A 24,237-nucleotide genomic window follows, 5' to 3' on the forward strand; every position below is an offset into this window, starting at 1 on the left:
TTCACCTACATGTTGCCCTGAGTGCCTTGTCAGATATCGGTGACAGTGCTGGACTGGAGCCCCAGAGGTACAATGTGCTTCTTTTCCATGGGAACTCCAGTGCAAGAATGGCTCCTTCCCCAGTCTTCTGATATATGGTATTGGAACTGGAGCAATAAAGATACAGTGAAAACAGAATACACGCAAGCGAGTTTATTAAGATTATATTTTGCAGAAGTAACAAGAAAACTTCCAAGTGAATGGGAAGACCAAAGAGGTAGCTCTATGGAGGAGGTTATTTTGAAAATGAAGAAGAGCTGTTTTTTTCCCTTTGAGGGATGGGAGAGGAAGGAATGAGATCAGAGACACATCCACTAAGCAGGCAGAGTTGGGAACTCCAGTCTCCTTTAAATCTCTTGTTTGCAGATATAGGTACACAAATGGTGACAAGGTTTATCATTCCACTTTCGAAAACCTAAAATTCAAGACATGACAAAAGTTACTATTTCTTGCCCATTATTACATAACCAAATGGATGTGGTTTGGAGTACGGGTTAGGAATTGGATTTGACTAGGGTATATTTCAGATACTAAAAATCCGGACAAATTTGTTGAGCTCTTTTCTTTTCTTTTTGCTTGGGCCTTGCACTGCCTCCCTGAACCCTATTCAGGCCCCTATTCAAGGGAAGCGGCTTTGGGACACTCACCAACTGGGCTTCCTCTTGACCTGCACTCAGCCCAGGGAGCTTGACTCCTTTCGGCAGCAGCTGCTGCCTTGCACACATGCCATCCATCTGGGCAAATGCGCATGCAGGTCATGCCCAGTTAACTTTCAGCCTCGCCTCAAATTGAAATTGCAAGGTGCACCAGGAACAAGTGAGGACCGGCCTGAGCTTTTTTCTCTTTTTTGAGGGGTTTTTTTGTGAACCTCTCCCTTCCAACCCCCCACCCCAAATTTCCAACTTTTAAAGCATGTTTAAAGCATTTTCCTTTGAAAATAGTCCTGGTTGCCATATGTCCGGGTTTCCCCAGACATTTTGCTGCTTTGCTGCCCAGATGCCATTTTCAGTCCCTGATTCCCGAACATGTCTGGGAAAATCCAGACCTATGGCTACCCTAGATTGGGCAGGATGGACTGATCCAGAACTGACCGACCCCATGTGGATTGCCCATCCGACAGTTGCCTGACATCAACCTCATAAGTGTACTCCTGATTCAAAATTTGCAGCTGAAATTGGGTCTTTTTTAACGCTGTGCCTTCTTTTGTTTCTTTATCGGACTTTAACCACTTCTTAGAGAAATACTGTAGAAAATCATATGACATGGCCCACTTGAAAAACCACTGTTTCCAGAATATAATATGTAAATGAGTATGCATGCAATAAAACACATGCAACTAAACTATGCAAATGAGCTGCAGCTGAAGCTTCCTGGTGTGTTGGGCAGTGACACTAAATGCTGGATGAATGGACCTCTGCTAGCCAGGTCTACAGAGTAATTGATTTGTAAACATTTCTACAAAGCCATTTCCTCCTGGGAGGAGAGGGGGTTGTGGGCTAAACCCTCCACCCACACACGCGGGGGCGGGATCTTGCCCCCACGTGGACAGGGAATCCCCGGGCATGCCTACAATCAAACAGCTGGTTGAGGGTTAAATCTGACTCGTAATTGGATCCCTTCTAATCAATAGACTTTAATTAGTGATGGTTAATTTGGGTCTATTGACAGAGGTATTTTCAGTGCAATTTAGTGAGATGCAACCCTGAGAAAAGTTGGAAATTTATAGGGAATTGGAGGGTAATGTAGCATTCAAGGTGAAAACGCCTTTTTTCTCAGGCATGCAAATAGTTTCCCTACCTGTACTACGTTTCAGCTCCACACAATACTCCTTGCCGCCAGAGTTGTTTGGCTCCCATCCGTTCCAGTTGCTGTAATTAAAGATTGAATCATCAAGCCACTTCCAATCTCGGTTCTGCAGGAAAGAGAAGGAACAGCTCATTTGACCAAGGAGGTTTGTAGCTCAGTGCAAGGATCTTCAGAGGAGGTTGCTCAGCAGGAAGCTCTTGCAAGCTATGATGGAGACATTAGAGAAGAAGCCCCTACCATAAGCACCATCTATGCAGGGCCATGGGTGCTGAGGGACCCACAAAATGTTCACTGTGGGGGGCTGGCAGGGAGCGGCAATGTGTTGCATGTGTGGGCACCCCTAATGTGGGGTGGAACCCAGCACGCCTGGCCCCTATGCAAAATAATGGAGAAGTAATTATGGGATGCAGCCTGGGAGATGATAGGGTGGCATTGCTAAGGAGCCACTGTGCTGTGATGATGACCTGGAATAGAGTAATTGAAGGGAACTCACCTCATAGGGATCATAGAGACCAATCCAGACATTATATTTTCTCTTCTGCTTTGAGGAGATGTACTTGGCCACCAAGGCTGACTCTTGCTCTGTGAGTATAGAAGCCAGATGAGTCCCACGGCCATGGCTTTGGCATGCAATCTGAGAATAGAGAAGGCACTAAAGTATTTCTGCCACCACTATCATCATCCGCTTAACTGTAGGTCACTTTCCCACAAAATGGTGCCCAAAGTGGTTCACAATGTATCAAAAAGACAACAAGACAACTACTACTATTACTACTACTACTACTACTGCTGCTGCTGCTTATTACTTATATCCCACCCATCTGACCGGACCTCCCAAGCCAACAAAATATTAAGAACATGATAAAACATCAGACATTAAAAACTTCCCTAAACAGGGCTGCCTTCAGATGTCTTCTAAATGTCAGGTAGTTGTTTATTTCCTTGACATCTGATGGGAGGGCATTCCACAGGACAGGTGCCACTACCAAGAAGGCCCTCTGCCTGGTTCCCTGTAACCTCACTTCTTGCAGTGAGGGAACTGCCAGAAGGCCCTTGGAGCTGGACCTCAGTTTCTGGACCTCAGTGTCTGGGCTAAACGATGGGGGTGGAGATGCTCCTTCAGGTATAGTGGGCCAATGCCATTTAGGGCTTTAAAGGTCAACTCCAACACTTTGAATTGTGCTCAGAGACATACTAAGGTAAGAATTCAAAAGAGATATCCCACCCAGTGGGAGTTATCCAACTGTGAATAATCATGTGTAATGTCAAAGTTCTTAATATATTCTATCTTTTGGAATGTGGTCCGTCTGTTTGTCCATCTGTCTATCTTTGACCAATCTGTGGCCCAAGAAACCTACTTTTTAAAAGAAACAGATAGAAACCCCAAAAGAAAATTAGGATGAATGCTTGTTGTCATGACTTCCCTGTACTCTTTTCGGCACCTTCTAAAAACATTTTCTTTAGACAACCCTATCCAGACATGTAGAATGTTGGTGTATATTTTAAACTGGTTTTTAGACTTCTCATTGATTCTATTTTTCCCCTGAATGTTTCAAATACTTGTTTTTAACTGTTACTGACAGTGCTATTGTATTGTTATTTTTTGTAAATCACTTTGGGTTTTAATAAAACCGAACAATGTATAAGTCCTGTAAAAATTATGAATGAAAGAATGAATATTAATCTCTCCTCAGGCAAATCAGACTGAGTGTTCAGTGAAGAATGGATTTCACATAACTTCTGTGTAAGGTTTGTGCAAACAAATCAGGATGAGGGTTCACGAAATGAGACCTCTGGAGGAGACCAAAGTTGGTTTTCTCACAACTCCAAATTCAGAAGCCTTTGCATACAAAATGTTGAGATTGTTTCAGAAAAGGAAAATAGGCATTTAAATGTATGCAAGGAGTTTTGAGCTGAAGGGATTTGCTTTGGAATGTTGAATTCATATTAGCTTGACCTTTGCTGCAACACAGATAATCACCAAACAAACAAACCTACCGCATTCCATTTTGGCACTGCAGACCATTACAGTGGTACCTCGGGTTACATACACTTCAGGTTACATATGCTTCAGGTTACAGACTCCTCTAACCCAGAAATAGTACCTCAGGTTAAGAACTTTGCTTCAGGATGAGAACAGAAATTGTGCTCCGGCGGCACGGCAGCAGCAGGAGGCCCCATTAGCTAAAGTGGTGCTTCAGGTTAAGAACAGTTTCAGGTTAAGAACGGACCTCCAGAATGAATTACGTACTTAACTCGAGGTACCACTGTATTCTTTTCACTAAGAGAGATGACTTGCCTCTTCCTAATGGTGAGTGGATACATTCTGGCCAGGCCATCCCTCCTGACCACAGGATCCAACTCTTTTGGGCCAAGGTCCCTTTGGCCCCCCAATAAAATATTTGAGGGGGCAGGTTCCCAAAGGTGATGGGCATTGCCATTCCAATGGGGGGGTGTGCACATGTCTTGTGATCGATTGCGCAGAGCAGGGCTTACGTAGCCACTTCCCCGCCCCTTATTTTATTTAAGTTGCCACCCTTGAGGAGTCTTGACTGTTAATTAAGCCTTCGTGGCTCCCAAGGAAACACATCGCTTGAACATGTTAGGTGATCAACTCAATCTGAAATGGTGGCCAGGTATTGTCTCAGGACAACTCACATACATAGCCCTCCCCAAAAAGATCTCATCTGCAACCCACAACAATATCTTATGCTACAGCTTGGTTGGTGAGAACCAACTTCTTACCTCAGCTTCAGACCATGACTTTGGGCTATCAAAATATGCATAGCAGTTGCCCAGCGCTCTCAGCCAACCCCTGGAACAGTATCTGGCCCTTGCTGTATGGAAAGAAGAGTAAAGGAAGAAAAAGAGGGTGGGACAAAAGTTGTAAGAAGACTGTTTTTAATGTGAAATCTCACTTTACTTGTACTTTTGCTTATTCCAGTGAGGAAGCACAGGTAATTTAAACCTTTGTGCTGTCAGAGGTGGTTAGTGTCCAGTTGAATTGATGAGACAGAAGGCAGGGAGACCAACAGAAGGTGGATCCAGAGGCAATGACAGGCAGTGCCAGTCCCTGACTGGTTGTCAATATGAATATGAGGAGTGGTTCAGGGCAGACTGAGATTGGTAGGGCAATTCCCCATTCACTCTAATGAACCAGCTTCAATTGCCTGATTATTTATTCCAACAGCCTTAGCTGGGTCACCATCACTTGGAAATCTAACAAGTACTTTTGTTTTCATAAATGCTTAGCCCCTATTAAGATTTCTGGGAAATTCCCAGATAATTGTTAAAACACTCACCTCCGGGGAAAGAATAGGAGACCAGGAGACCAAGAAGGCAAAGGTAGGTGACAACCCCCATCTTCTGGGTGACCTTTTGTGGAAGGAAATGTGCAACAAATTAAAAACCTATCCTTACTTATTGTGAATGTGGTGATAGCAGGAAGAAGTAAACCAGCATTTTCTGTTCTTAAAATCATAAATGGGAAGATTAGAGAAAGAAGAGAGAACGCAAAACTTAAAGTTGTCGATTGTTGAAGTATCATGGAGTCAAGTAAGGTTAGTGTGTAGGTGCACCTAGTGCTGGCCACTGACTCTTCTGGACGGTGGAGGCTGGTGTCCATTGGGGCTGATAGGGCAGAAGGCAGGAAGACCAGTGATAGGTGGAGCCAGAGTCAAGGACAGGCAGAGCCAACCAATCCTAGTTTTGTTCCCATCCTCTTACCTGCAGAGTTCCCTTCCTCTGTAGTGTTTCCTTAGGACACACTAGAGACTAAATGATGGACTACGGCTGGCTGAGTCATCTCTATGAAGACAACTGCTGCATGATTTTGAGGAAATATTCATAGAACAAATCACCATGAGTTCTAGCATCTAAGGAGTGCCGCTAGACTCCTGTTTTCTCAAAGGCTGAGCTTCCTTATATGTGAAAAATCTGGTTTCCATTACTCTAAGCGTGAAACAGCAGCCATGATGTCAGAACAGAGTTGGTGGCCACCTTCACTAAGAACGTGGGGAAAATACGTTCCACTTTGCATACAAAGGGAAATCCACCTGATTTGCATGTGTTTCTTCAGGTTGGCAGTGCAGTTCACCAGCCAAGTAATGTGAAGAGAAATGCAAAGACTAGGAAACAGTGTGTAGAAATGCATATGTATATGAAAATAGCATGTAAAATGCGTTATAAAAAGGAGAAATGTTCGCAGGAATGTGTCAATTAGTAGAAATTTACTAAAATGCAGATTTTTATTTAATTTTAAAAATGCCAACTGATGTGGAAGACTGCAAGAGACCAAAGCTGTCAGATTCACCCATCCTGACCTCCAACTTACCCAAGCTCCGTCCCGTTGAGGTGATGGATGCTGCTTTCTGCCGTGGCAAGTTGGTTTCTCGGGCTGTGGTGCCCATTCTTATATAGAACTTGGCCAGGGAAGGGCATGGAAAAGAGGGAAGAAAATGAACCACTTTTCCATATATGGAGTACAGATCAAGAGAGAAAAGGCCGGTTTCAAATTCCACTGAAAACCACAGACATTTTGATTGCGTGAATATTCAGAGCAATTGCTAATATGCTTGTCCTAATGCCAAGTCCCCTCTGCTGCTGCATTCAGATAGCCACAAACTTGCCATGACCCTGACTCACCCACATTAGCTGTGTTGTACAACACCAGCATGGCAGGCCCCTGTAGTAACTGGAACCAAAGTTTTGTCCCTTGGTCTAGCCCTGATTAAGCTCTGCTCCCCCTGCCCCACATCACCCCACCAAACAACTATTACCCCAGAGGGAAATCTATCATTGCTCCCCACTCTCATTGGCTACCATTCTAGGAGTCACAGCAGCTCTGGCAGAACAACTTCTGTTGAGACTGCAGTGGACAAGGGAAGGTGTCTCTCTTCTCTCTGCATGCACTGAAGTCCAGAGGAAAATTGGGACCCTCTATGCCTGCTACTATATTAATTGTCTGGACCATGTTTAATGTGACATCTAGTTCGCCCCCCTCAGAAGGCATCTCTCAAGGGCAGAACTTACGAAGCAGAATTGGGGGGGGGGTGTTGTGTGCATGTGTGACATCACACACGCAATAGTTGGTGTGTGTGTATTTGTGACATCACTTGGCCAAGTGTCCTGAACCCTGGCTTCCTCTCCTCCTCTTCCTGTGGCTGTCGGGGAAAGAGGTCACGACTGCTCCCGACGCCATGCAAGTGATGTCGCGGGCACCATGTCTTGAGTGTCTCACATGCTGCATGATGATTGGCATTGTGCCAAGAGGAGGAGCCAGGGGCTGGAAAATGAGCGAGGTCCCAACTAAAGAAGGATGGTGACTTAAACTGATGGAATATGTGCAGCTTGCGAACCTAACATATCGAATAAGAGAACAAGAAGATTGGAAAATGTTTATTGAATGTATGGGTGGAGAATTCTGTGCACTTGAAAGCGTTGGCAGCATTAAGATAAATTCAACAGTGTAAACAAGTTTTGATGGATGTCATAATGGAATACTGAATGGTTTAGTTTATGTAAAATATGCAGGGATTTGTAATATGCAAAATGAACCATGGAAAGAGAAGGGAAGTCAATGACATTTTCAGGTTAATAATAATAATAATAATAATAATAATAATAATAGTAATTTATTATTTATACCCCGCCCATCTACCTGAGTTTCCCCAGCCACTCTGGGCTGCTTCCAATCAAGTGTTAAAAACAATACAGCATTAAATATTAAAAACTTCCCTAAACAGGGCTGCCTTCAGATGTCTTTTAAAAAGAAGATAGCTGCTTATTTCCTTCACAGGTGAAGGGAGGACATTCCACAGGGCGGGCACCACTACCAAGAAGGCCCTCTGTCTGGTTGCCTATAACCTCACTTCTCGCAATGAGGGAACCGCCAGAAGGCCCTCGGTGCTGGATCTCAGTGTCCGGGATGAATGATGGGGGTGGAGACGCTCCTTCAGGTATACAGGACCAAGGCCATTTAGGGCTTTAAAGGTCAGCACCAACACTTTGAATTGTGCTCGGAAACGTACTGGGAGCCAATGCAGATCTCTCAGGACCAGTGTTATGTGGTCCCGGAAGCCACTCCACGTCACCAGTCTAGCTGCCGCATTCTGGATTAATTGCAGTTTCCGGGTCACCTTCAAAGGTAGCCCCACGTAGAGCGCATTGCAGTAGTCCAAGCGGGAGATAACTAGAGCATGCACCACTCTGGCAAGACAGTCCGCAAGCAGGTAGGGTCTCAGACTGCGTACCAGATGGAGCTTGTAGACAGCCGCCCTGGACACAGAATTAACCTGCACCTCCATGGACAGCTGTAAGTTCAAAATGACTCCCAGGCTGCACACCTTGTCCTTCAGGGGCACAGTTACCCCATTCAGGACCAGGGAGTCCCCCACACCCGCCCACCCCCTGCCCCCCAAAAACAGTACTTCAGTCTTGTCAGGATCCAACCTCAATCTGTTAGCTGCCATCCATCCTCCAACCGCCTCCAGGCACTCACACAGGACCTTCACCGCCTTCACTGGTTCTGATTTAAAGGAGAGGTAGAGCTGGGTGTCATCTGCATACTGATGAACACCCAGCCCAAACCTCCTGATGATCTCTCCCAGCGGCTGCATTTAGATGTTGAAAAGCATGGGGGAGAGGACAGAACCCTGAGGCACCCCACAAGTGAGAGCCCAGGGGTCTGAACACTCATCCCCCACCACCACTTTCTGGACACGTCCCAGGAGAAAGGAGCGGAACCACCGTATAACAGTGCCCCCAGCTCCCAGCCCCTCTAGACGGTCCAGAAGGATGTTATGGTCGAAGGTGTCAAAGGCTGCTGAGAGATCCAGAAGAACTAGGAAACTAGGAAAGGTTGTTTAAATGAATATACTAAATTGTAAAATAGAAAAAATAATAAAAATAATACACACAGAAAAGAGGAACATCCGGGGGGGGGAGGAGGAGAAACCAGCCATGGGAACTGCGGCTTGGTGCCCAGCCTCCTCTGTCCCCTGAATATTATGGGAGCTCAGCCCCAGCCAAAAAAATCATTTGGGGTGCCCAAAGAGCTCAGCCCCACCCCCAAGCTGGCACCCCTGGCAGAGAGGCACATAAAATCAGAAGGAAAGAGGTGGAAGAAATTTGCAAGTAAATAATAAGTATGACCTGGTGCAAAAGGTGAAAGGGATCCTGTAAATGTAACTGGTCTGCAGAAGAAGGAACTTGACCAACTGTAGCTCTTTGTGCAAGTTGTGAAAACCCAAAGCGTGGTTTCTAATGCCTATTCCACCCCTATAGCCAAGTCACCCTTGTTAAGAAATAGTTGCATTTGTTAAGAAATAGTTGTTAAGAAATAGTTGGTGCAGAGGTCAATTTGACATAGTAATGTTATGAGTTGGGAGTGGGGTGCCAGACCCCTCTAATCCCTGGATCCAGCAAGTGTTGAAATGTAATCAAGCAAAGCTCTCTTCCCAATGAGGTGAAGTGGGACTAGGGGGCTCAGGGCAAGACGGCAAATGGGTTGGGCCCCCTCCCTCAACAGACATTAACCGCTTTACAGCCCGAGCCTGAGGCTTCTCATCAGAGGGAGGGATTAGCAATGGATTCTTGTGCTTTGGCTCAACCCTGTCTTTCCCCCCACCTCCCCTTTCAGAGTGGTGGGGTTATTAGGGGAGCTCGCAATTTGGCGCAGCCGAAACCCTGCACCCAAAACTCCCTTTTGAGTTTTGAGCACAGCACTCTTGGATTTCCCCCTAGCTGCTCTCGACGATCTAGCCTTCACCGTGATCAAGGCTTGCTCTCTGCAGCCATTTGCGGCAACCCATGACTATGACCTTCACAGTCCATCCATCTTTGCCCCTCAAGGTCCAAGAGCACCAACTCAAGTTTAGGTGGTGGTCACAGGGAACAAGGAGCACAGCACCTAAGGGACCCTGCCCCCAGCAGTGCTGCACACTGCAGTCAAACCTAAAAATAGCTACAAATTCCCACCCCAAAGCAAACTGTGTTTGATAATGGCAAGAGCCCATGCATCCCACTGGCCTCATTAGACACTTGCTGGCATGTTAGATGTCTGTTTGAGAAACTGCTAGGTTTCCTTCTAGGCAGGTAGAGACTTACTTTAAGAAAAGAAAAGCTCAGAGTCTGGAATGCTTGCAGGCATGAGTCCTGGTGCAACGTCATCATTATAAGACAGCAATCCGTACCATTCCAGTTGAGTTACAGCTCTTAATACATTTAAAGGCAATTAAATAGTACAAACAGGGCCACCAGGTGTGAGGGGATAAAAGGAACATAGAGGCAACCATCTGAGCCTTTGACAGGCAGCATCATTGCTAAGGATCCTTAATCACATAATTGCTGCTGCTAAGCAATCAGAGGAAGGAACCTGGGACTCTGGAGAGGAGCCTCCCAGAGCAGCAGAAAATGAACAGGGGAAGCTGGCGATATATGCTGCTAGCCCTGACATCAGGCAAAGGGCAAAAGTCTGCTTCAGTACTGAGATATGTTTGTTAAAGCACTTTCCTCTGCTTCAACATTATTTCAATCACTCCCCAAGTACAGTATACAGTACTGCCTTTACAGTATAAAAGGCAATTGGGTGGCTACTCAGAATTACCTTGCTTGAAAGATCGAGGCTTTCTTCCTACTGAGAAAACATTTGTGAAACACCTATGCCCCACCCCATTTGCCATGTCTGCTTGTCACCACGGGGCTGTTGCTTATTGATATACCGTAGCCATTGCACAAAACAAAAAATATAAAAGGAATCAGAAATACAGCCATAAAGCCATCAAACATCTCACAGGTGCAGCAAGTTAAAATTCTTACTTAAACACATGGGTTGTAATTTTCTGTTTATCGTGATTGGCAAAATGTTTTGTGAATGCTTAAGAGTATTTCTCCTTCTATCCCATGCTGCACTGGAAGATCTAGGCAGCTTTTGCTGGGGCTGGTGGAATGAACAATGCAGCATCCCAGGCCTTGTCAGAGGTCACTGCTAGGATATAGTTTCATTCCACCTTTAGAACAGGCATGTAGAGTTGTTGTATGTCACATGTCTGTTTACTTCCAGCACAGTCTGCTGGGAACTTCCCTTGTATATAGCTTTTGCCTGTGCCATTTGCTTGGACACAAAGGGAAGCAGACATGTTTTTTCCTTTGTCCTGATGCTGAATAAATGCTTGTAAATATGCTTACGTATGCCTCTATCCGCTACTTCTGTTGCAAAGAGTTCTTATCTCTGCTAGCTTGCGTGCTCAGTCTCTAAAGGTCTCTGAGGCTTGGGCCACAGTTTTGATGCTGTTCCAAGAACCGGAGTTTGCCCGGCGGCCGGCCGGAGGGCTAGAGCCAGCTGGGGGCCCGCCAATCGCCCCCATCTCCCCAGACATATCCCAACAGTCACATGCTGTGGGGTCCTCTTGTAATTTTCCCTATCCTCACTTTATGGCTTTCACAATTCTGGTTATAGTATCAACAGTGCTAAGGAGCTCTGAGAAAAGGAGTGTGCTTTAGGATGGGAATTTGTAGCTACTTTGAGGTATGAATGCTCTGTGTGTTGTGAGCAGCAGTGATGGTAGAAGAAGTCCCTAAGGCAGGCCAGCCCAAGGCATCCTGGTGACTGAAGCAAATGAGAAAATTGCACCCCCAAGAATCATAGTTAAGAAGTCTAAAAGACAATGGGCCTCCTTTACATGGTAGGGCATGCTGTTCTTTCCTGCTTCACCTGCCTGCCCAAGAACTACACACCTTGCAAAGGAGGAACCAATCCTCTACAGCCTTTCTTGTCAGCTATGCTGAAAGTCAGGCTTATCCTAACTAACAGCAACATGCCAATGTTCCTGACTCCAGTACCTAGTAAATGGCTTCAGGAAGGGATTGAGCACTTGGGCTTGTGGAAGAGGTAAAGGCAGAGCCAGGATAACCTTCTCTCCTCCTGTGACTTCAGCTCCTGCCACCCCATGCGATTCCAGCTCACATGACACCCCTGTCACTCACCCCCAGGTCCCCACTTGTGGGCAGCTGGCACTCACCCAGAAAAGGCCTTCCAGTGCCAATGCCCTCATCATCATTCTCTTCGCCATTCCCTCAGGGCACATACATAATGCACCCATGTAACAGGGGCAGGTCTCTCCTATCATCTATGATGTCCTTGCATTATAGGAGGGAATGTGGACGCAAGCAGGGCAGGCTGGTGGAGACGGAGGAGACAGTCAACAAGAGCAGGAGGCCAATCTGCTACCCATCCCAGCTTGCCGTCTGAGGCAAGAACTTCACCTTGCCTCATGGGTGGGGTGGCCGTGCTTGTAAGTATGGATGGACAAAGCAGAACAGCAATGCAATAAGGAAAATATGCATGGAAGAGAATTTATTAAGATGATGTTCTGCTGCAGGTCCAAGAAAATTTCAAAGGGAAGGGGGAAATTGAAAAGGCATCTCTATAGCAATGGCTATTTTGAAAGTGATGAGAGAGAGCAGAAATACATATAATATCAAGACAGCTTCCCAGCCAACACAGTGGAGAAGGGAAGTATCCTTTAGAGTTATTGCTTGCAGATGAAGGCGTACTTGTTGTTGCATTTTACATCATTCCACTTCTTAAAACCTGAAATTCAAAACAAAAATTATAATTCAAGAAATAAGGAAAGTTACTTCTTATTGCCTATTATTCCTTTCCCCAATGTGTAGGGGGAATAAAATGGATTCAGACTTTAATAATAGTGAGGGAACCACCAGAAGGCCCTCAGAGCTGGACCTCTGTGCCCAGGTTGAACAATGGGGGTGGAGACACTCCTTCAGGTATACTGGGCTGAGTCCATTGAGGGCTTTCAAGATCAGCACCAACACTTTGAATTGTGCTCAGAAACGTAGTGGGAGCCAATGTAGGTCTTTCAGGACCAGTGTTATATGGTCTCTGCAGCCACTCCCAGTCACCAGTCTAACTGCCGCATTCTGGATTAGTTGTAGTTTCTGGGACACCTTCAAAGGTAGCCCCACACAGAGCGCATTGCAGTAGTCCAAGCGGGAGGTAACTAGAGCATGCACCACTCTGGCGAGACAGTCTGCAGGCAGGTAGGGTGTCAGCCTGCATACCAGATGGAGCTGGTAGGCAGCTGCCCTGAACACAGAATTGGCCTGTGCCTCCACGGACAGCTGTGAGTCTAAAATGAGTCCCAGGCTGCACATCAGGTCCTTCAGGTGAACAGTTACCCCATTCAGAACCAGAGAGTCCTCCACACCTGCCATCCCCCTGTCCCCCCAAAACAGTACTTCTGTCTTGTCAGGATTCAGCCTCAATCTGTTTGCTGCCATCCATCCTCCAACTGCCTCCAGACGCTCAAAAAGGACCTTCACCGCCTTCACTGGTTCTGATTTGAACGGCATGCTTGGAGTTGTTCAGCAACCACCTGCTCAGTTTGCCCATTCTTGGTTTGCCCAAGAATGAAAGATTTGAGACTGGGTGATAGTTGTCCAGATTGGCCATGTCCAAAGATGTTTTTTAAAGACGCGGTTTCATAACTGCCTCTTTCAGTGGTTCCGGGAAAGCTTGCTCACAGAGGGAAGCATTCACTATCCCCCAGAGCCCATCACCCTTCCCTTCCCGGCTCACTTTTATGAGCCAGGATGGGCAAGGATCGAGGAGACAGGTGGTCAGTTTCACTCATCCAAACAGCCTGTCCACATCCTCGGAGGTAACAGATTGGAACTGATCCCTTGCAACTGGAATAGACAGGACTCTAGCACTCTCCTGCCCCAGCCCTGCTCCCATGATGGCGTCTACCTCTTTCCGAATCTGAGCGGCTTTGCCTGCAAAAAAGTTGCAAAATCATTGCAGGAGATCTTGGGGTCCTTACCAGGTCCCAATGGTGAAGGTGGTTCTGTTAAGATTGTGAACCACCTGAAAGAGTCTCCTGCTGCTGTTTTCTGCAGATGCAATAGAGGCAGTGAAGAAGGACCTCTTCACCGTCGCTATTGCCACTTGGTAGGCTCGACGTTGAGCTCTAACCCGTTTCTGGTCCGATTTCCACCACTGGCGCTATTGCCACCTCAGTGATTGTTTCATCACCCTCAGCTCTGGGGAAAACCATGAGGCTGCCAGGCTCCATGCAATTGGAGAGAGCGCTTTGGAGCCAGACAGTTGATAGCTCTGGTTAACTCCGCATTCCAGCGGGCCACCGGGGAATCAGCTGAAAGGCCATCAACATGAGATAAAACATCCCCTACTACTCTCTGGAAACCATTTGAATCCATTAAGGGGGGGGTCCAAATCAGTCCCACCTCCCTGCAGAAGGAAAGGGTTGCGGCACCAGGAAGTGATCTGACCATGGCACTTCTTTTGTTTCGCTTTTACTTAGTGTCAGATCACCCACATCCGTTGAGGTGAACTCCAGGTCTAAGGCATGTCCGCAACAATGAGTTGGGCAAAATTCATTCAGGGACATCCCCATGGAGGTCATGCTTTCCCACAAAGTCCCAAGCAGCGCCTTGTAAGGTCGTGTCAGCATGGATGTTAAATCCCCTAGGACAACCAAACTAGGTGTCTCCAGGAGAACATCCGCCACGACCTGAAGCAGCTCAGGCAGGGAATCCTTGGTACAGCGGGGAGGTCAGTACACCAAAAGGAATCCTGTACTGCCCCTGTTGTCCAACTTCCAGAACACACGCTCAGAAAACTGGGTCTTCCCAATAGGACGCCTGGTGCAAGCTATTGACTTCCTAAAACTCACTGCAACCTCGCCTCCCCACCCATATGAGCTGGGTTGCTGTGTGTAAGAGAAACCTGGTAGACAAACAGTGGCAAGGACAGGCCCATCTTCTTCATCCAGCCAAGTCTCTGTTACACATGCCAGGTCAAGTCCTCCATCCTGTCGTGGATCTCAGTGGTCTTGTGAATCATTGACCTGGCACTGCACAGCAGCACCTTCAGGTAATGTGGGTCTCCCATGTTGATTCCAGTATCCTTGTGGTCAAGACCAGACCCAGAGGCAGGGATAGTCTTCAAACAACAACTAAACCTGCCTCCTCGTTAATGACATGGTCTGGTCTTAGCGTAACTCCTTCTCCTACCCATGATCACTGAGATCAGGTGTCCAAGTGCACCCCAGCCACTCTGTTGACTGGGGCCCACTCCCAGACAGCCCTGACCCTCTCCCCTTCAGAACAGAATACAAACTATACAATGAACCAATAAAGCAGTAGAAAGCAGCAGCAGCAGCAACAACAACAACAACAAACAATGTATAATTATACTAAAGTTAAAGTAATCCCCAGGCCCAACTAAACGTTTATTCCCCCCCCCCCCAGACAGAGCAAAAACAAAACCAAAAATCCAAATTTAAAACCCCACAGATTAAAAATTAAAAATTTAAAAGCATTTAAAAGCATTTTCAACATTTGACCCAACCCCAGAGCTTGTTCCAGTGAGTCTGGACTTTTCAGGACTCACAGCAGGGCTGTGACCCAGAACTAACGAAACATATGAAGGTCACTCACTGACCACCTGGCTTCAAAGTCTTATATGTTATATTGTGCTTTTAATATTCTGTTGGGAGCCACCCAGAGTTGCTGGGGAAACCCAGTCAGATGAGTGGGGTATATAATAATAATAATAATAATAATAATAATAATAATAATAATAATAATAATAATGCTGTTTGAGCCTAATCATTTTGTTAAGAAACATGATAGAATATAAGATGGCATAGCCCAGACCTTAGTTTGGCAACCGCTGTTTTCTGAACAAAATATGTGATCACATGCAACCGAAGAATGAAGGTTGACTGCAGAAAAAGATTCTGCTTCATGGTATGATTGGAAGTGTCCCTAAAGGATCAATAAGTTGGACCACTTCTGGTCAGATCTCCAGAGATATTGACTTGTGAACCTTAGTACAGAGAAGCACCAGGCTGAGAGTGTATCCACTCACTGGCAGAGGAAGAGGAGTGAGAGGGGAGTGTCCTGCCCCTGGCAGGGCGATCCGGGCAGGGTGCCATCGTGGCTTCCCCCCACCAGTGCTGGGTGCCCCAGCCCTTCAAGCGGCGGCGCCTGCCCCCAGGATGTGCCCCAGCCCCTCCCCCTCCTGCTCTCCGCCCCCCCCCCCCGCTGCCAGAGCATTAAGCTCTGCCACTGTATTCACTCAACTAATACCCAGAGTAAACCTTTCAAATGAATGGACCATCAATAGCAATGACTATCCAAAGTATATTGAGTTTGATCATTTTGATTTTTAAAGTCAGATACTACCCTTTGAAATACTTGAAACTGATGGAGTGATAGGCATGAAACCTTTTTTTAATCAGTCCCTACAAATTGCTTGCTTACCTGTGTCCATTAGCAGATGCACACAATATTCTTCATTGTTGTAGTTGTCTGGGCGATGAGAATCCCAGCGTTTGTAATTGTAGATCTCGTCATCCAACCACCTCCAATGTCCTTTCTGCAGCAATGTGATAGAACAGATCATAAATTCATTTGAAACGAGGAGGCCATGCAAAGATCACGTGGAGAGTTGGCCAGTTATGAAGCTATTGCCAGTTATGATGGAGATACAGCTGTACCTTGGTTCTCTAATGGAATCCTTTCCAGAAGCCCGTTCGGTTTCCAAAAACGTTCAAAAACCAAAGTGTGGCTTCCAATAGGCTGCAGGAGCTTCCTGCACTCAATCAGAAGCTACGGAAGTCACATCAGACGTTAGGGTTTCAAAGAACGTTTACAAACTGGAAAACTCACTTCCGGGTTTACGGTGTTTAGAAGCCAAAACGTTTGAGTCACAAGGTGTTCAAGAACCAAGGTACGATTGTATTTGTAGGAAAAACACTGGGACCTAATTTGAATAGTAGAGTGCTTGGTATCTGGTGGGCGGGACTTGTGTGTTTTGCTCCGGAGACAAGTCCGGAGCCCCTCCCTTCAGTGTCTGTGTTCCGTTAAGAATATCAGTTAAGAGGGACCAACTGCCTCTTCTCGCTTCTTGCCTCAGACTAGCCTCATGTTGTTGTATTTAGTTTCTCTTATTTTGTTATTTTGTTACAGTTTTCTTTATTATTCAAAGCTTAGTTTACATTTACGTGAGCCACTTATTTTCCTCAAAGAACGAGAAACTCTGCTGGAGAATGGTGGAACATCCTAAACTTGGGTGAGTGAGGGGATATTATTCCCAGTTTGCCAGGAGGATTGAATATGTTAATCATCTCCCCACTTCCACAACAATATTAGAAGAGGAGTCTATTAGAAAATTGTGGGAAAGTCACATATTGGAGTAATCTGGGGAGACGATTCAGGTAAGGATGGAATGGTGATGCTAAGAAGCCATTACTCAGTGACAATGGCCTGAAATAGAGAAAGTAAAGGCAACTCACCTCAGTGGGATCATGCAGCCCAATCCAGACCTGGCTTGCGTTTTTCTGGTTTGCAGAGATGTAATTGGCCACCACATCTGACTCTTTCTCATTGAGGATGGAGGCAAGATGGGTTCCACAGCCATAGCTCAGGCACTCATTCTGAGAATAGCCAAGCAAGTAAATAAGCTCCACCACTATTACTAACACACACACACACACACACACACACACAAAGACTCTCTTTCCCACAAAGCTTTCCCAGAGGGGTTCACAACTTGTCAAATAAGTAATAACAATTATTTAAAAATCATAAAACACCAGTGGTGGAGAGTTGGAAGTTTTTCAAATGGGAACTAAAGCAGCTGAGGAAGGAAGAGAGAAAAAGGGGTGAAGAAAATGCTGCAAGTGAAGCCAGGCCCCTTTCTCCATCCTCTGGACCTGCTGGGAAACTAAAGAAACCTGCTGGACCTGCTGCACACGAGTGCAATTAAAGCACTCAATCTTGGTGCAAGAAAACCACCTTGAAGCTCATACACAAAAACTAGGATGAATGCAGGAAGAATGCTCATAGTCATGATTTGGCTGCACTCTTTTCAGAAGCGGGTGGCGCTGTGGGTTAAACCACAGAGCCTAGGACTTGCCAATCAGAAGGTCGGCGGTTCGAATCCCCACAACGGGGTGAGCTCCCATTGCTCAGTCCCTGCTCTGCCAACCTAGCAGTTCGAAAGCATGTCAAAGTGCAAGTAGATAAATAGGTACCAGTTCGGTGGGAAGGTAAACGGCGTTTCCATGCGCTGCTCTGGTTCGCCAGAAGCGGCTTAGTCATGCTGGCCACATGACCTGGAAGCTGTACGCCGGCTCCCTCGGCCAATAAAGCGAGATGAGCGCCGCAACCCCAGAGTCGGCCATGACTGGACCTAGTCAGGGGTCCCTTTATCTTTACCTTTAAGTGCCAGATAAGAGAGTGTTTTAATCTGGTTTTGTAGCTTATCCTTGAATTTAACTATTATCTTAATGTTTGAAATAATTGTTTTTAACTGTATATAGCTGGGTGATGTCAGGTTTTCAACACCATGATGTATCACCATCCAAAAATCACAATCTGGCGATACACCATGATGTTGAAACAACAATCTGTATTGGCCCCAGCCCTCAAGGCATGGGGTGAAACGGCCACACCTCTCATTGCAAGAGATGAGGCACTTTCATCCCAACACCCTGCAGAGCTGAGGATGACACAGCTTGTTTGCAGTTCTTGGCTTGGGGGTGGGAAGGCTCCACTCCCCCCCCCCCCAGCTGAGTGAGCCCTGAGGTCCCTCCTGCTCACATGCAAGCTGGAGGGACAAAGGGGCAGAGATAGCTTGTATCTTTTCACTTGTGAAATGGTACCTTCTTGCCAGGCCATCTCTCCTGACTGTTAATTAAGCTTTCTTGGCTCCTGTGGAAACAGGTTACTTGAACACAATGGGTGAGCAACTCTCTTTTGATTATACCAAGATGCTGGCCAGGGATTGTCTCCCAACAGCTCACACTGATAGCCCTCCTCACAAAAATGTCATCTGAAACCCATGACAGCACCTGATGTTACAGCTTGGTTGGTGAGAAACAGCTTCTTACCTCAGCTTCAGACCAAGTTTTCTTAGAGTCAAAATATGCATAGCAGCTGCCCTGGGATTTCAGCCAATTCCTGGGACAGGATCTGGCCTTTGCTGTATGGAGAGAGGAGTAAAGGAAGAAAAAGATGGGGAGGGCAAAAGCTGTTAGAATGCAATTTTCAATGTGGAATCCTACTTCACCTACAAATTTGCACAGATAATTTTAAGATTAATGAATGCAGACCTAATTTAAACATTCCTGCTTCCATTGGTGACTGGTACCCCGTGGCACCGATAGGAAATTGGGACAGAAAGCAAGGAGGCAAACAGTAAGTGTATCCAGAGTCAATGACAGGCAGCACCACTCCCTGACTGGTTGTCAATATGAATATGAGGAGTGGTTCAGCGCAGACTGAGGTTGGTAGGGCAGTTCCCTATTCACCCTAATGGACCTGCTTCCATTGCCTGGTTATTTATTCCAAAAGCCTTGGGTGGATTACCATCACCTGGAAATCTGACAAGTAGTTTTGTTTTTATAAATATGTGTTGTTCAGTTATTTAGTCATGTCCGACTCTTCGTGACCCCATGGACCAGAGCACACCAGGCACTCCTGTCTTCCACTGCCTCCCACAGTTTGGTCAAACTCATGTTAGTAACTTCTAGAACACTGTCCAACCATCTTGTCCTCTGTCATCCCCTTCTCCTTGTGCCCTCAATCTTTCCCAACATCAGGGTCTTTTCCAGGGAGTCTTCTCTTCTCATGAGCTTAACCCCAATTAAAATTTCTGGGGAATTCCCAGGTAATTGTTAAAGCACTCACCTCCTGGGAAAGAATAGGAGACCAGGAAACCAAAAAGGCAAAGGTAGGTGACAACCCCCATGTTCTGGTTGACCTTCAGTGGAAGGAAATGTGCAGCAAATTAAAAACTTATCCTTACTTATTGGCATTGTCAATGTGGTGATAGCAGGAAGAAGTAAATCAGTATTTTCTGTTCTTAAAATCATAAATGGGAAGGTTAGAGAAAGAAGAGAGAACCTAAAACTTAAAGTTGGCAATTGTTGAAGTATCATGGAGTCAAATAAGCTTAGTGTGCAGATGCACCTAGTGCTGACCATGTTCCATCTTCTGCTTGACCTTTTATGGAAGGTCAAAACCTATCCCCACTGGTTGCCATTTCGTCCATGCGGTGATGGCAGGAAGAAATAAAATAGTATTTTATACTCTTAACATCACAATTCTCCTTCATGTGAATTTCTAAAAAATGAGAAGAGAAGGAAAAGAATGGAGAAAAACGAGAAGGTTAGGGAAAGAAGGGAGAACCTAAAGAGTTTGCCATTGTTGAGGAATCACAGATCCTGGATTCTGGACCAGTGGTAGCTGGTGTCCATTGGGACTGGTAGGATTTGTAGGGCAGAAGGCAGTAAAACCAATGGTAAGTGGAGGCAGAGTCAATGACAGGCAGAGCCAAGCAATTCTGGTTTTGTTCTCTTTCCCCTCCAGGGACAACAGGTAGTAGAAGGAAGGGACAGCCTGTGCCACCCAGATGTAAGAAAGAACACACAACACTGGGACTTTCTGAGGGCAGGTAGAGCTTTGTGGGGCTGTGCCCCATTCCTCCTAACATACCAGCCTCCACTGTTTCTAGACCAGGGATGCTAACTTGAATATAATATTGAGGCAAGTAAGCCCCTCTCCCATAATTGATCACAAGATGCACTACACAGACACCATTTGAATGGCAGTGCCCATCAACTGGGGGAGAGCTGGCCCTTTCAAATATTTTATGGGGAGTGAAGGGGCCTCAGCTCCTAGCAGTTGGCTCCGATGTTCTAGACTAAAGCAGTATTAACATTTATCGAAAGCCTTTGAGTTGTTAATCTGTTGCTCTTGTCCTTCTTTTGTTTTATGGGAAGAACAATACAGTAGTACCTCGGGTTAAGTACTTAATTCGTTCCGGAGGTCTGTTCTTAACCTGAAACCATTCTTAACCTGAAGCACCACTTTAGCTAATGGGGCCTCCTGCTGCTGCCGTGCCGCCGGAGCACAATTTCTGTTCTCATCCTGAAGCAAAGTTCTTAACCTGAAGCACGATTTCTGGGTTAGCAGAGTCTGTAACCTGAAGCATATGTAATTTGAAGCGTATGTAACCTGATGTGCCACTGTAATAACACTCAGGTTGGTGGGCTGCCTTAAGAAAGTTAAGAAGGAGTGGAGTTGCCTCTATGTCAGGATGCTGTCAGTGGCTCCCAGCTAGTTGCCTCTTGGATAATGGTGTTAGAATCATAGAATCATAGAGTTGGAAGAGACCACAAGGGCCATCGAGTCCAACCCCCTGCCAAGCAGGAAACACCATCAGAGCACTCCTGACATATGGTTGTCAAGCCTCTGCTTAAAGAACTCCAAAGAAGAAGACTCCACCACACTCCTTGGCAGCAAATTCCACTGTCGAACAGCTCTTACTGTCAGGAAGTTCTTCCTAATGTTTAGGTGGAATCTTCTTTCTTGTAGTTTGGAACCATTGCTCCATGTCCACTTCTCTGGAGCAGCAGAAAACAACCTTTCTCCCACCTCTATGTGACATCCTTTTATATATTTGAACATGGCTATCATATCACCCCTTAACCTCCTCTTCTCCAGGCTAAACATGCCCAGCTCCCTTAGCCGTTCCTCATAAGGCATCGTTTCCAGGCCTTTGACCATTTTGGTTGCCCTCCTCTGGACACGTTCCAGTTTGTCAGTGTCCTTCTTGAACTGTGGTGCCCAGAACTGGACACAGTACTCCAGGTGAGGTCTGACCAGAGCAGAATACAGTGGCACTATTACTTCCCTTGATCTAGATGCTATACTCCTGAATGAATCTCCACCTCCTTCTCTCCCGCTTCCTCATTCATCATCATCATCTTCTTCTTCTCTACAGGTGCCACTAAGTGTCCTCTGTCCTTCGAGCTCTTTGTTCTCCCACTTTTAAGGCCTGCCTGGTTCTGGGAGATGGTGGATCTGGACTGCTGTCTAATGACAACGTGTCAGCCAGCTTCTGCTCTGGCTCTGCCTGCTCCTCTTCTCCCATTATTTCCCAACTTTTCCCCTCTGGCTCGGAGCTCTGACCTCCCACAAACCACTATTGGAAATCTATATTGTCTCCCTCCTCCTCCTCCTCCTCCTCCTCCTCCTCCTCCCTGGAAGGGACAGGATGGGAAGGTGGTCTCCACCCCTCCTCCTCCTTTGCCCAGTCCCTGACACTCTTTTCTGGAAGAGAAGATCTTTGTTGGCAGAAGGGAACAGGGAGCTCAGGGAGCAAAAGGTAATTCCCTGCTGGTAGCCCCAGAAACAGGCAAAGGAAGGACAGAGATTGCTTTGGATCTACTTGATCCAGTCTTATTGATTCATGCAAGAGGCCCCAGGAGTGGAACACCATCAGCACCTGCCTGGAAATGGTGTAACTAATTCTCCCCCTCCATTGGAGCCAATGAAGGGCAACAAAGAAAACGCCCACAAAACCTTATGCCCTGGGCAGTGCCAGGATTCATGGTGGGAGGTCACCTGCCATGTGACACCTCACAAACACACTTAAGACTGTGCTGGAAAGCAGTTGAGAGAAATCAGTCGAGCTCTGCTGGCATAAGAATACAGATAGTTCATTAAGTGTAGAGTGCAGTGCAGATGGCAGCCCCCAAATAAACGGCAAATCAGCAGCTGTCTTGTAAGGAAATCTTCTTGAAGGAAATCCACAGGAGCTTTGCCCTTGTTGCATCAAGCACAGTGAATTTTCCTGCCCCTTTGCTTATCCCACCGATTCCCTTCCCCTGCAGTGTTTCCTTAGGAATCTCGCCATACAAAAGGACTGACTACAGCTGACTGGGCTCCTGCATGAATTTGAGGAAATTTTCATGGGACAAATCACCATCAGTTTTAGCATCTAAGGAAGGCATGTAGTATCCCATTTCTTCCTTAAAATCTGGTTACAGTTCCTCAAAGTGTGAACCAGCAGCCACATTGTCAGAACAGACATGGTGGGCAGTGCCATTCGACAGCCACGGAATGTGTAGAACGATGCAATACAGTCCAACCTTGGTTTCCAAATCCAATCCATTCTGGGAGTCCGTTCGACTCCCGGAACAGTTCGAAAACCAAGGCACAGCTTCCAATTGGCTGCAGGAGCATGCTCCAGCCAATCGGAAACCACTGAAGCCGCGCCAGACATTTGGCTTCCGAAAATCATTCGAAAACCAGAACAGTCACTTCCGTTTTTCGATCATTCAGGAGCCTAAAAGTTCGAGTTCAAAGGCTTTCGGCTTCTGAGGTTCCACTGTACTAGGATACAGCATGTGTAAAAATGCCTATATACATGAAAATAGCATTAGAAGTGCATTACAGAAAGGAGAAATGATTCCAGAAATGTGTACATTGGAAGAAGTTCACTGATGTCCTGGTTTTTAAAATAGAAAATCACCAGTTGATGTGAAAGACTGGAAGAGACCAAAATTGTCAGATTCGCTCATCCCGACCTGCAACTTACCCAAGCTCCGTCCTGTTGAGGATATGGGTGCTGCTTCCTACAGTGGCAGGTCTGTGTCTCAGGCTGCTGGGCTCATTCTTATATAGAGCTTGGCTAGGGCAGGGCATGGAAAGGCAGGAAGGAAGAGGAACCACTTACCCATATATGGACTACAGATTAAGAGAGAAAAGGCAGGTTTCAAATTCCACCGACAGCCACAGACAAATTGATTGGATGGATATTCAGAGTAATTGCTAACAGAAGCACCGGGTATAGGGGGTGCAAGGAGCTTCAGCCCCCTTGATATTTTGAGGACCCCCCCCCAATATTGAGGTGGCTGCCATCCCCCACTGCCCCCAGGTGAGTGCTCCCATGCCAGGCAGGGGCATTTGGCTTGGAAAGCAATTTCCCCTCTAGGTGCCGCCCACCATGATCACCAGAGCGCCGGGCAGGAGGCTTGGAGGGCAATTTTTGCCCTCTGTGTGCCCCCCGCTGTGATCGCCAGAGCGTCCTGGCAGGTGCCCAGAGCAGGTGTGGTCCGATGGGGGGGGATCTCGTGTGCACATGCACCCCCCCCAATGTTTGGCCTAACTTAGCACGTCTGATTGCTAATATGTTTATCCTAATGCCAAGTTCCCTCTGCTGCTGCATTCACATTGCCACAAACTCACCCCAGTCTCATCCATGTTAGTTGTGTCTTACTACACAAGCATGACAAGCCCCTGTATTTACTGGAACCAAAATCTGCAAGGATATCAGGTTTGACCTTTTTGTCTTTTGGTGTGGCCCTAATGAAGATCTGTTTCCCCCTCACCAATAATCCCTAGAGTTGATTGGAGGTTACATAATATACCGGTAAATAAAAAGTGGGAAATGCAATTAATCATAATTCTTACAGTCACATCTTAATGTTGTTTAGGAAATGTATTCATTGTTCTAATGAGCTATGGCTGACAAAAATGACCATACACTCAACA

General features: G+C 46.3%; 2 protein-coding genes across 2 annotated transcripts; both read right to left on the reverse strand.

The window, feature by feature from the left end:
- Positions 1–187: 187 nt before the first annotated feature.
- LOC128399397 (C-type lectin-like) lies at positions 188–5,240 on the reverse strand. The gene is made up of 5 exons (XM_053360806.1): positions 5,148–5,240; positions 4,591–4,682; positions 2,339–2,479; positions 1,837–1,951; positions 188–454 (listed from the first exon to the last, which is right to left on the reverse strand). The coding sequence occupies exons 1-5, from the start codon at positions 5,206–5,208 to the stop codon at positions 387–389; spliced, it is 477 nt and encodes a 158-aa protein (XP_053216781.1). The 5' UTR covers positions 5,209–5,240; the 3' UTR covers positions 188–386.
- A 6,974-nt stretch (positions 5,241–12,214) lies between these two features.
- LOC128398917 (C-type lectin BpLec-like) lies at positions 12,215–19,645 on the reverse strand. The gene is made up of 5 exons (XM_053360181.1): positions 19,585–19,645; positions 18,786–18,964; positions 17,187–17,327; positions 16,153–16,267; positions 12,215–12,436 (listed from the first exon to the last, which is right to left on the reverse strand). Exons 1-5 carry the CDS (start codon positions 19,643–19,645, stop codon positions 12,375–12,377), a joined length of 558 nt encoding a protein of 185 aa, XP_053216156.1. The 3' UTR covers positions 12,215–12,374.
- Positions 19,646–24,237: the final 4,592 nt, after the last annotated feature.

The sequence above is a fragment of the Podarcis raffonei genome, chromosome 13 (genome assembly GCF_027172205.1).
Source record: "Podarcis raffonei isolate rPodRaf1 chromosome 13, rPodRaf1.pri, whole genome shotgun sequence".
Lineage (NCBI taxonomy): Eukaryota > Metazoa > Chordata > Lepidosauria > Squamata > Lacertidae > Podarcis > Podarcis raffonei.

Bases quoted from the DNA above. Each gene is read 5' to 3' on its own strand.
- LOC128399397 (XM_053360806.1), bottom strand. From the start codon at position 5,208: ATGGGGGTTGTCACCTACCTTTGCCTTCTTGGTCTCCTGGTCTCCTAT. The intron at 1,952-2,338 runs GTGAGTTCCCTT...TCTTTCCTGCAG, and splicing joins GTCTCTATGATCCCTATGAG to AACCGAGATTGGAAGTGGCT. The intron at 455-1,836 runs GTAGGGAAACTA...CTTGAATTTTAG, and splicing joins GGAGCTGAAACGTAGTACAG to GTTTTCGAAAGTGGAATGAT.
- LOC128398917 (XM_053360181.1), bottom strand. From the start codon at position 19,645: ATGGGGGTTGTCACCTACCTTTGCCTTTTTGGTTTCCTGGTCTCCTAT. The intron at 18,965-19,584 runs GTGAGTGCTTTA...GCAAATTTGTAG, and splicing joins CTCCTATTCTTTCCCAGGAG to GTGAAGTAGGATTCCACATT. The intron at 12,437-16,152 runs GTAAGCAAGCAA...TTTGAATTTCAG, and splicing joins GCATCTGCTAATGGACACAG to GTTTTAAGAAGTGGAATGAT.